General features: G+C 39.1%; 1 protein-coding gene across 1 annotated transcript in view; it reads right to left on the bottom strand.

Moving 5' to 3' along the window:
* The window catches only part of PGGT1B (protein geranylgeranyltransferase type I subunit beta), a 35,965-nt gene that overhangs the window by 12,737 nt on the left and 11,132 nt on the right, over positions 1-12,096 (bottom strand). The window contains 3 exon segments of the mRNA XM_048291073.1: positions 1,782-1,914; positions 3,379-3,530; positions 9,242-9,309. Of these exon segments, the coding sequence (XP_048147030.1) occupies positions 1,782-1,914; positions 3,379-3,530; positions 9,242-9,309 (353 nt within the window).

The raw sequence follows: 12,096 nt of genomic DNA on the forward strand, positions 1-12,096 counted from the left end.
TTGCTCCCTTTATTTTTTCAGTGCTACTTGTTACCTTACACACCTCTGTCACACTCTACTTAACAATCTCATGTCCAGAACAAAGACTCCTAGTACATTAAATACTCCTTTTACACAATCTGGTTCATACCTTTCACCATTCAACTCAACTTTCTTTGCCCCTTCCTAGTTCCACCATTTCCTTTGCGATGAAAACTGCACTCAGATATTCACAAGGTTAACTAACAAACAGTGATGTACAGAACTACAATGAGGATTTTGCTCCTGTGTTTTCTTTTGTATTCTTTTGTAATACTTGATTCTCCTTTTGTATCTCTGCAAAGCTATCTGACTAAAGACTGATCTCAGTAAACACAAAGGTCCAGAAAGGGTCAGAGGAGGAAGAATTCTCCTGACCTAATCAGTTTGAGCAAGCAGTCTGCCTAAGCTCCTCCCTCAGACTGTGAAAAGAGAATGGATAAATCACTGTCCTTGGGTGAAACCCACTGAGAGGATTCAGTAGGGATATTCTCATCCTGAGAACCCGTGCTGAGTAAGGTGAGCTACCAACTACAGGAGAAGGGCTCTTATGGGATGCAGGGGAGGAAGATTCAAGGATTGTACAGAAAACGCCCTTGTTATGGACTGTTCTCTGGGGAATGTAGAGGTGTGCACGACTTACCATGGCATGGCTAGGGAAAGGACCAATGGTAAGAAAGCGAAAATCAAAGTAGACTGGGGAAGAACAAGTAAGTGAAAACAGAGGGGAAAAGGGGATAAAAAGTGTCACTAGGGTGTGAGCAGACTGCAGGTCCATATCCTTGTATGACTGAGCCCTGGCCTTGATCACCTTTGTCTGTCCAGGACCATGGCAGTGTGCCAGAAAGCTTCTTGAGGTGAACAGTAAGAAATATTAAGGCATCCAACTACCTCCTTTAAAAATAAACAACAAATAAAAAACAATTTGGTCTGAAGCAGGAGATTTTAAAGTCTTTTTTTAAGCTTGTTTCTCACATATATTTTACAATCTTGCTGCTGGCAGCAACTACTGAAAATACTCATTTACAACAGAAGTTGTGTGTCATCATAAATTTGGGTCTTCTTTACCCTATGTTTACTGACACTCAGGGAACTGCAATTTTCAAGCTTGCTCAGCTTCTTTAAAAAATTGTATTTTAATGTTGGAAAATGTAACTCAAACTAATGAAACAACATTAAAAAAAATGGAAAGCTCCTTTACTCCAACCAAATATGAAGACAACTTGCACAGACACAGAAAAAAAGATGTGTACATACTCATGAATATTTTTCTTCACTCCAAGTTATCTAATAAATAAATAATGGAGTGCATGACTGGAAACACTTAAGCATGAACTGGTGTCAATAATTAGCTTATTTGAATCAGTACATCTTTTAAAAAGCAGAACTACAGCTCAATGAAACATGAGGATTTTACTGATACAGTGCTTTACGCACCTTCTCTAAGTTATGCAAACATCACACCTCAGTTTCCAAAAACTTGCTTTTGATTTTTTAATTATTTAAAATAAAGAGGATTTTAAATTTAATTTGCAGTGAGCAAACACAGCAAATAAAATTATCTTGCTAGCACACACATTTCATGAAAATACATATGCAAAAAAACAATGTACTTTGTAATTCTCAACTTGCTAGAGCAGGAAGGAAAAATAAAGAAATTACCAGAATACTTCAGTTTGGACAGAGATTATTTTAGCCACAGTTAAGAAGAAAAGCTATAAGCCTTAAAGCATAGAAAGAAATAACATTTTGTGAACACTCACCATACTTCTTCTAATGTAGTCTATCGCTTTCTTCATATCCATGCCTGACCAGTTATCAAGCATGTAGCAGATGCAGGAAGCACAGTACACAAACCTCATATCATTCTCACTTCCTTCCAGCACTGCACAGAAACTGAAAGAAACATTTCTGTCTTTAGACACTGTTTCGGCTGTTACACCAGAAAATATGAAATGCAGTTCAAGGAATTGCGCAGTGTTTTCTTTGAAGATTAGTTTCCAGTAGTCTCATAAATATAACCCAAAGCTACACTAGATTTTCTTCATAGAAGATGTGATTCTAAGCCAAGGAAAATGAATAGAACTATTAACATTTAGGGGCCTGGGTAACTATTTCCAGCAATGTAATGACACTGGTGTTTATTTATTCCAAGATGTTTATGCTTACGGTCTTTCTCCTATTAGTGTAGATACAGATATATGACTCAGCATTTTACCATTTACTCTTTTGGGCAGAATTCTTTGACTTTCTAGAAATCCTAATAGCTCACAAGGCTTTCCTTCCTTACTGCAACTTCAGGACCAGTTTCCCAGGTATGTATAAAAGTAATTGCTAATACTACCATTTCTAATACAAATGGTAAATGAGCGTTTCATTTCTTATTGTCACAATCTCACCAAACTCTATGAACATTTTACAAGTATTGCACCTGGGCTCTTTTGGCACAATCTCAGATACTCCTAAGATGATGAAGGATGCCCTGATTTGGATGCTTGTATCAGAAAGTGGCCACCAGGACCAGGGCAGTGACCATCCGCCTGTATCAGGCACTGGTGAAGCCACACCTCGAGTGCTGTGTTCAGTTTGGGCCCCTTACAACAAAGAAGACACTGAGGTGCTGGAGCATGTCCAGGGAAGGGCAGTGGAGCTGGGAAAGGGTCTGAAGCACAAGTCTGATGAGGAGCAGCTGAGGCACCTTTGAGTGTTCAGCCTGGAGAAAAGAACACTGAGAGAACACCTTACCACTCTCTACAACTGCTTGAAAGGAGGCTGTGGGAAGGGTTGGTCTCCTCTCCCAAGTGGGACAGAGGAAGTGGCCTCAAGTTGCACCAGGGGAGGTTTAGACTAGGTATAAGGAAAAATTTCTTCATCAGAAGGGTTGTCTAGCACTGGAAGTGGCTGCCCAGGGAAATGGTGGAGTCACCATGGCTGGAGGTATTTAAAAGACATGTAGATGTGGTGTTTAGGGACATGGTTTAGTGCTGGATTTGGCAGTGCTGGGTTAATAGCTGGACTTCATGATCTTAGGGTCTTTTTCAACCTAGATGATTCTAAGATATACAAAAATACGTAAAAGGTTGAATTACCTGTGACAATAAATAAACCTTTAATTGTTTCTTCTGCTTGGCAAGCCTCCATTTCGTTCAAAGAACTAGTCAGTCAGTATCCTCTGATGACTTAACAACTTGCAAGAAGCCAGCATACATATTGGCATATGTTCTATGACTGATACAGTTGCCAACCAAACTATTTGCTTATAGAACAAAAAGATTATAGCTACTTTTTAAAATAACATGTTTCTTATGTTTCATTCCACATGTGGGTTGTGAAAGCTGCAGAATATAAAGTATCTTTTACCTTCCATCCTCCAGCTGGAGAGCTCTCAGTCCTGCCAGTATGGCATCTTTATTTACTCGACTTAAATCATCCCCAAGAATAACCAGACATGATAGTCCTGTGTAAGTCATTGCTATGTGTCCACTATCATAGGGATGAGATATACCCGGACCCTAAAAAAAGAGGAAAAAAATAGAAATACTGAAACATCACAAGATCTTATACTACAGCAAATTTTTTTTTTTTTTTTTTTTTAGTCAAGAGGCAAACAAATGACTTTTCCCTTCACTCATTACGGTTAAACTGAAGGCATCCTGCTCAGCTTTCCTCATCAAACTGAGCTACTGCATAACTCTGCTAACCTTCTAAATTCTTGGTCAGCAGGAAGCTTTGGAAAAAAGCTTTGCCAAGAGCTATATTTGTGCAACAGTTAAGCAAAAAGATGGGATCTCTTCAACTGTGCCTAAGTTTGTCCTGACACACCACTGGGCATTAGCTTCCTGGCAGCTGGGTAAGCACTCTTAAAACAGTCAAACCTCTGGAGGGCCCCTCCCTCCAGCAAAGATTTTACAACACAATGATCTACAAGGAGAAAGCAGTGAGAGAGATTATTAATAATCTCTCTGTCAACTGAAGCAATACCAAATTAGCCACTTATCTACTTTCATCTATTTTAAAATAATAATCAGAGTTAAAACAAAGTACTTATACACCAAATAATCACAAAAACATAAAATATCCTGAGTTGGAAGGAACTCACAAAGATCACTGAATGTCAACTGAGAACCTAAAATGATAGCTAAATGCTGACTAGTCCCACAATACAAATAACAGAAATGAGCAGGGGATTGATACAGCTGTGCTAAAATTATTATTTTTCCTTATGGTATTTTATAGGCCCATCCTGGACTGTACCACTTCATGAAAACAGAGACCACATGTAACAAGATGACTTTGGATACTTGGGATGGTTCAGTTGGGAGCAACTGCAAGGTAACTATTTCAACAGAATAAAAGCTATTTCAATGCTGAGTAGTAGAGATAGATTTTCAAATGATATTTTACTAGCATTATTGTCTAATCAGTTGTAATTCTTATTTTGCAATTCATCCTAAAAACACAAGAAAAAAGCAGCATAAAACCAAAATTTAATATTATGTTATGTGTAACTGGCATTTTTCAGGCAAGTTATTATTTCCAAAGCCAAAAGGTTTTGCTTCTAGTAAGAAACTGGGAGAAAATTTGTTACTAGCCACCAGACAGCAACAGACTGCTCTCGCACAAGGGAATCAAAGACGGTTGGGAAAGGGAGGCAGAAAACAAGGTGAAATGGCTTCAGCAGCACTGAAAAAGCTATGTAACAGAGAAGGAGAAGAGGAGAGGGAGTGCTGAGACCTGCACCTCCTCTCCCTTATTCCTGGTCCTGGACCCTCTCTTGAGAAGGGGACACAAATCTCAACAGCTCCCACTCCCACCCCTGTGCTGCCAGTGCCCCCATCACTGCCTCCTACCCTGCACGTTAAACAGACATATAGGGCACATTAAATTCCTTTTGTAAGGAATTTACAAATTCTCTGACTGACCTGAGCTAATGCACTGGTGCAGACATACTCTGAAAAGACAATAAAGGAAGTATGGCCAGGGCCTCTTCTCTATGCACTTTGCCTTTTGTGGTAACTACTCTGTAGGTCCCACAGGAAACAGATTTACTTGAATCTCAGAGATGGAGTAAAGAGTTCTACTCTATTGGCATTACCATCATGTTCTCCACAACCTCAGCCTTCTTTAAAAGAATTAACACTTAAAGATGTAAGGTGAGGGGAAGCTTTCAAACACTTGGCTCATCGATGTGACAGTGTTCCCCACTATATAATTTAGAACAGCTATTAAAATGTAACTCACAGCCACCAAGAATTCCCACTGTCCACTGCAGAGAGAGCTAAGAAACTCTCTCTACTGTAGAAGCATGGGCAAGATCTCGTCAAACACTAATAAAGAATGCTACTGAACATACACTTGCACTGGCGCAGTCCCACTTTCAAGAAACTTTCTTCTCACACCTGGCACTGTTGCCCCAAGACAGGATTCTTTCGCCCAGGGTGCCAATCCACACATGGAGTTTATTAGATTTGACATGTTTGCACAGAGGTGTGTGCTGGGTGCTAAGTACACAAAGCCAACACACCTGGTTACAGCCAAGAAGCATTGATTATACTTTCAGAATATGTAAGTATGCAGTTATCTAATTTCTAAATACATGCCTACTTAATAGCTGTTGGACAATTTTTTGCATACTTTGATGTAAAGGTACAATGTAATTTATGTTTATTGCAGATGTTCAGTGGGTAGGGGTCTTCACTTGGAGCTGGGTAGCCTAAGCCTTAGAGGTGTGTTTTTCACATTATGATGATTTGAGTTCATTTAAAGCACACGATTTTAGCTGATTTAGCTAATTTGAGTAAAATTTACGGTACGTTGCCAAACGCAGTGTCTAGTCGCTAATTCAAGATATCTCTGCTTTTGTGATCTCTTTACTTGTTTCAAAACTGTTCTGCAAGATCTTGCCATTTCTCACTTCATAGAACCACAGAATGGCCTGGGTTGTAAGGGACCTTAAGGTCATCTAGCTGTAACTCCCCTGCCATGGGCAGAGACACTTTTTCGTAGATCATGTTGTACAGGTCCCCTCAAAATATATTATAGAGATGTCTGCTTAAAATAAAAAAAATACATAATACAGAGATATTTTAGCCCAGGCTTACCAGGGTCTTTATAGTATTTATTTTTATCTTAAATTTACTTTTGTATTCTACTTATTGTTATCTTCTCTGTGATTCACTCTGCAAAATATTTTTAACTATTCATCTCTCACCAGTATGAGTGTTGCAGCCTTACAATGTTGTGTGAGGAATACAAAAGAAATATTTTTTCCCCAAGTGAAAGCTATGTTAATTACCACAATCTTACATGCAGCTTACTTGCAGCTATTGGCTTTCAATTTAGCTCTAAAACTGATTCACAACACTTTAAACAGACTGAAAAGACTTATGCCCATCTGAAACTTTGAGGAGACTGTTCACCCCTAAATTAAAAAGCTAGTTTAAACTTCAATAACACCAAATCAGAGAGAGTGCAAAATCTGGAGCCACTTCAGTATATAATTATTTTCTAATTCTAAAATTAATCATGTTTTAAATGTGATGACAGAGGAGTCACTCGTAGCCCTCATTCACACTTAAGACTGTTACAGTTTGTGAGGGCTGTGTTCTGAGTAGGTGAAGTGGATATGCTTTAATTTTACTTTTGCTTCTGTCCCAAAAAAGCTGAAAAGACATTACCATCAAACACCACAAATGCAACAGCCGTAACACCTCAACTCCCAAACCAAACCCAAACAACCTATCCTTTAGTAAAGTTGGATATTCCAACATAACCCTTGCTCTTTTCTACTGTTTTGAAAGGTCCCTACTGACCAAATAGATTTGGCTATCTCTGATACCACTGACTCAGAGTTCAAGAATGAAATCACTCTAGCAGCATGTAATAAACAACAAATGTCAATGCAAATCCAAAATACTTACAGGCTTTTCAAAAAATATTTTTCAAGGCAGATTTAACAGAATGTTTTTAAATAATGAATAAAGAAAAATGATGTGACTGTAAACAAACCTCAGAGTCATAGCAGTGAATTTCCAAGCCTTTTTTTCTGAGTTATTTCAGAACATTTCAGGCAACAGTACTGGAAATGCTTTAAACCTTTCTTGGCCAATAAATCAAGCGGATGCAATCCTTCAAATGCAGATACAACGAAAAAAGCACTGCAATGCTTAAATAAAAACCACATCCACATGCAAACAACTTTCTAGAGATAGTGACCTTGCAGCTAATTTCCACAGGTTACACAATTCCACCTCTTTATCCCAACTGTATATTGGCCAACACATTCTAAGACACTAATGGATTGCAACATATTTCCAGTAAAGATAGTATTTCAGTATGAAGCATATACTATAGGAAGTTGAGAATTAAAACACCACCAAGTGTTGGGAGGGGAAAACAATGCTTTGCCAATATTACACACTTTCTGTTTTCATGGCCCTTTACAAGATCTCAGAACTATATCCAGAATAAACCCTTCTAGCATCATACACTGGGGAGGATGTGAAAAAGGTTTCCAAAAGCATGCACTGATACAATGTACTACACTGTAGAGCTGCTAAAGGTGGGATACAGCTGGAAAAGAAATGTAGAGTCCAGTGTGCAGGAAGGACTGCGAAAGTACAGTAGCTCTGTCCTGTGTTTGAGAGTGAAGAATCAAATCTCACTGAAAATTGGATGAAAAATCCATGAGAGCACTAAACTAGCCTCTGCTAACCTCCTTCCTCTCTTTTATTAAAGGCACTTTCTTTTCATATGAAAGTTTAACTCTCTTGAACCTCAGTTCATAGGGCTTCAAAGCATCCTCTCTTACAGTCATGACAAACAGGGATGAACAGAGCCTTGCCTAAGTCTCCGGGGGTACCAGGTGCAATCAAATACACATGATTCAACACAGGAAGAGAAATACCAGTCGCACTTGCAGCACTGACTTTGGAAGAAACAGTCAGGCCCAGCCTATTAATACATGGCTCCCTGGCTCATGTCACTGCCAAGATTTTAGGTGTTTTTTTGACAATGGGATGGCCTACATGGCACCAGACACATTGGCATCAGATGGGATTCACCCTTCTCAAAGGACCTGGACAAGCTCTGGAAGTGGGTTGTGGGAACCTCATGAGGTTTAGCAAGACCTACACCTGGCATAGGACAACCCCAGAGTGTGAGAAGAAGAGAAGCCATTGAGAGCAAAGGACCAGGGAGGTGCTGGTGGATGAGAGGCTGGATGTGACCCAGCCATGTGCACTCTGCCCAGAAAGCCAAACATGTCCTGGGCTGCATCCAAAGCAGCGTGGGCAGCAGGGGAGGGAGGGGATTCTGCCCCTCTGCTCCTCCCTGCTGAGACCCCATATGGAATGCTGTGTCCGCCCTGGGGTCCTCAGCACAGCACAGGAAGGATGGGAACTTGTTGGAACACATCCAGAGGAGGCCACTAAGTTCACCAGAGGGCTGGAGCACCTCTCCTATAAGAAAAGGCTACAAGAGTTGGGATTTGTCAGCCTGGAAAAGAGAAGGCTTTGAGGTGACCTTTGTGGCCTTCCAGTTCCTGAAGGGACCCTACAAGAAAGATGGAGAGAGACTTTTGACAAGAGCATGTACTGACAGGACAAGGGGGAATGGCTTCAAACTGAAAGAGGGCAGGTTTAGATTATGTATTAGAAAGAAACTCTTTACTGTGAGGATGGCAAGACATTGGATTAGATTGTCCAGAGCTGTGTAATCCACACCCCTGGAATTGTCCAAGGCCAAGCTGGATGAGGTCCTGAGCAATCTGGTCTAGTGGAAGGTGTCCCTGCCAGTGGCAAGGGGATAGGAGCTAGATGATCTTAAGGGCCCCTTCCAGCCTGAACCATTCTATGATACCAAAGAACACCACATTCTGCACCACTTAATTAGGGCTATTCTGCCCTTCTCTACCTCATGACAGCTCCTCAGCTAGAGAAGTCTTCATTCATTAGTAAAAGACCAGAAAAGGAGGAAACTGCACTGAGATAAGCCACAATTTGTATGTCAATTTCTTCACTGCTGTGAGAACTGAAGTTCTAGGTATCATTTTCGTATGTTTCTCAGGCACATTTCTTAAAAGTTCTGCAAACATTTCACTATTAACAGTACAAAATTCCCTGCCTTCCAGACATTCTGTAATCATGCAGTTAATATTATAAAAAAGACACAAGATCATTTATTGCCTAATTTAAAACATTTCACATATACATTCTTAACTGACCTTGGAGGGATTGAATGGCATCCCTAAATATGAAGAGCCTCTGAATCCACAGCGATTCATGTTTGATCCTGGAAAAGATTAAACAACACTCAACTAACTTGTATTGTTGAAACAATCATTATAAACCGTAATTCTCTAATGAGATCAAGATCTGTTAGTTCAACACTACCCACAGCCTTAATACAGTGTGCATGTGTTTCGCAGTTCTCAACCTTAGTTTGTTATCTCTCTGATTAACAAAAAATTAAACAAATAAAATCACAAGCAAACTTAACTTACTGCTGCAGTGACAAAACACAAAGCATCAGATTTTCTTTTAATTTGTTGGAAACACAGTTTGTATCACCATAGACTTGTCTTCTATGCTCACAAGGAAAAAAAGAAGAAAAGGACTGCTCCCCTGGGAAAATGGCCAGAGTTAACGTATTTTTTTATTCCTCTCTGGATTCCTGCCTGGTAATACCGTCTGTTCCCAAGCAGAACTGTTTCAAGATACTTCGCAACATGTTCAAGGACAAACAATTCGCAGTTTTAAGTACATTGTAGCTATCAAACATTTCTGTCAGTGATTCAGTGTAATTTGTTTCAAATGTGTCACAATACCTGAACATGTAGCACATAGAAGTGTGAACCACACACTGTCAACAGTTAAGTACAGCTTTGCAGGGCTCAAACTTGCTTTTGCATGGCAAAACCTCGGTTGTTTACTGCTCGGTGTCTGGAAGTAAAAACCTAATGAATGCCACAGTTAAACAGCAGCTGGCTGTTCTTAAATCCTCTCCATGTTTTCTAAGTTATACAGCCATTAATCTAAAAAATCCTTACGGATATTAGGGAAAATTGCACCAGAATAAATAAGAATTAATAGTTATAAAGCTGAAACTCTAAGTAACATCACTATGCAATATGGCCTACAAGCTCTGGTATAACTTAGCAGCATTTTACCTTCTAATTCTAAATACAGTCTGTATATATGCAAACTTTAAACTAGAAAGGTTTTATTGGCCTAAGAATTTCTACTTGGCCTAAAGTACGCAACTTTCTCTGCAAGACAAGTCTTTGGATCTAACTGACATGGAGCAAAACACCTACAATTCTCCACTTCCTCCACAGTTCAGTCAAAAGTACTTTTAAATGATGCTACACACGTAACAAAAGCAACTTCAGCCTGCTGAAAAGCTGGTGTGCCATAGTCAGATCCACAAAGAAGAAAAAGAAAGAGTATCTGTATTTGTAGACAAAAAAAAACTTCATAACTGTTTTTTTTATTATAATCTAAACATTCTCATAAGAGAACATTTGTCTGTTCACTCCCAGAGTCAAAAACTTGCATTTCATGTTGCATCAGCCTCTGGAAAGCACAAAAAAATTGAACAAGTTTTAAAGACTAATCTAAGGTCTTGAAGGACACTGCCCAAAAAAAATCACAATTTCAAAAATGCCACAATGTGAATTAATCAGTAAGAGAAGACCTAGAATTCCTGCCTGGTAATTCCCAGATTTCCTAGGTGACATCATGGGAAAAAAAATCACCATTCACTTTCATTTTCAGTAAAAATGAATCTGCGTCTTAAGTACTTAAACAAACTAGAACACTCACTTTGAAATGATACTAGTGCAGAAACCCTTCATCCAGAAGAGAGCTGCTATGCTACTAACACACAGCTATCCAGGCCTGCTGCAAAGGGAAACATGCTACAACCAAGACAGCGCTGCAGACAACCAAGAACTCAGCTGATAGTTGCTAGATGGAAGGATTCATCCCAGAAATACTGATCCCCATCACTGGCCTTTTGGAGCGTAGCATATAGTTATTATCATAGTAGAAATGACAGCGTGAACCGCAAGTTTCATGCTACTAGTGTTTTGTATGCTGTCAGTGGGTCGCTTTGATTGTCTTCTGAATTCACAGATAATATACAAATAGATTAAAAATGAAGTACATTAGTGAAATCATGCCCTATTACTCCCTTTAGATGTTAAATTTTCATGTAGTATTTGAAAATCTTTTCTGTGCTACTAAACTTCTATCAACTAGAAAACAGCATTTGCAATTTTAAAATGTTGGAGTTTTAAATGCATTGCTGTCAATTTAAAATCTATTTTGCCTCTTTCTGTCAGTACTTCTGATCTCCCATTCTAAACTTCTCACACTGGCTCCTAAGAAAAACAGAAGACCAGCATGCCCTTTAGGGCAAACTTTAGGGCAAACTTTGCAGGGAATTTTATCCTGTCCTCAAATGCATTAATCTGCCTGCAATAGATGCTTCCTAGACGTTTGGTATTACAAGTGAGTTGCTAAATCTCTAGTCACAATACATGCAGTAAAAAATAGAATTCTTAGTTGATAAAGGAAGCATTAAAACAGGAAGTGAAAACAGCTTGTTTTTACCACATGACTCTACAACACTGATGTTGTGTCTCAAAATGGTTTTTTAGCATCCTGTGAACATACAAGCTCAAAATCAAATGGGAACCAAAGGAGAGTTACAGGAAATTACTGTCTTTCAGTTTATGAAAGAAACCTGAAAATGTGAAATAGAATTTTCTGTGAAGTTGGTTTTACTATTTTATTGCAAAGCACTCATACTTCTCGTTTTATGTAATAGTTTAGTATTGCTAATCCAACTCTTTACTTTCTTGAAACAAAAATGGGCTGTGAGAATCAGAAATAGAATTAAAAATGAAATACACTCAAATTAAAAGGATATGATCACAGCTTATGTCCCCTGGGAAAAACCTGCTAGAGTGGCCAGTTCAGCTCCAGCAGTTTGCTGTGCATCAGTCCAACTGCAGCTATGAAATGGTACCACCTGCTGTTCACTTCCACCATTAACCTTACTCAGCCACTTCCT

This window comes from Corvus hawaiiensis, chromosome Z (genome assembly GCF_020740725.1).
Source record: "Corvus hawaiiensis isolate bCorHaw1 chromosome Z, bCorHaw1.pri.cur, whole genome shotgun sequence".
Classification (NCBI taxonomy): domain Eukaryota; kingdom Metazoa; phylum Chordata; class Aves; order Passeriformes; family Corvidae; genus Corvus; species Corvus hawaiiensis.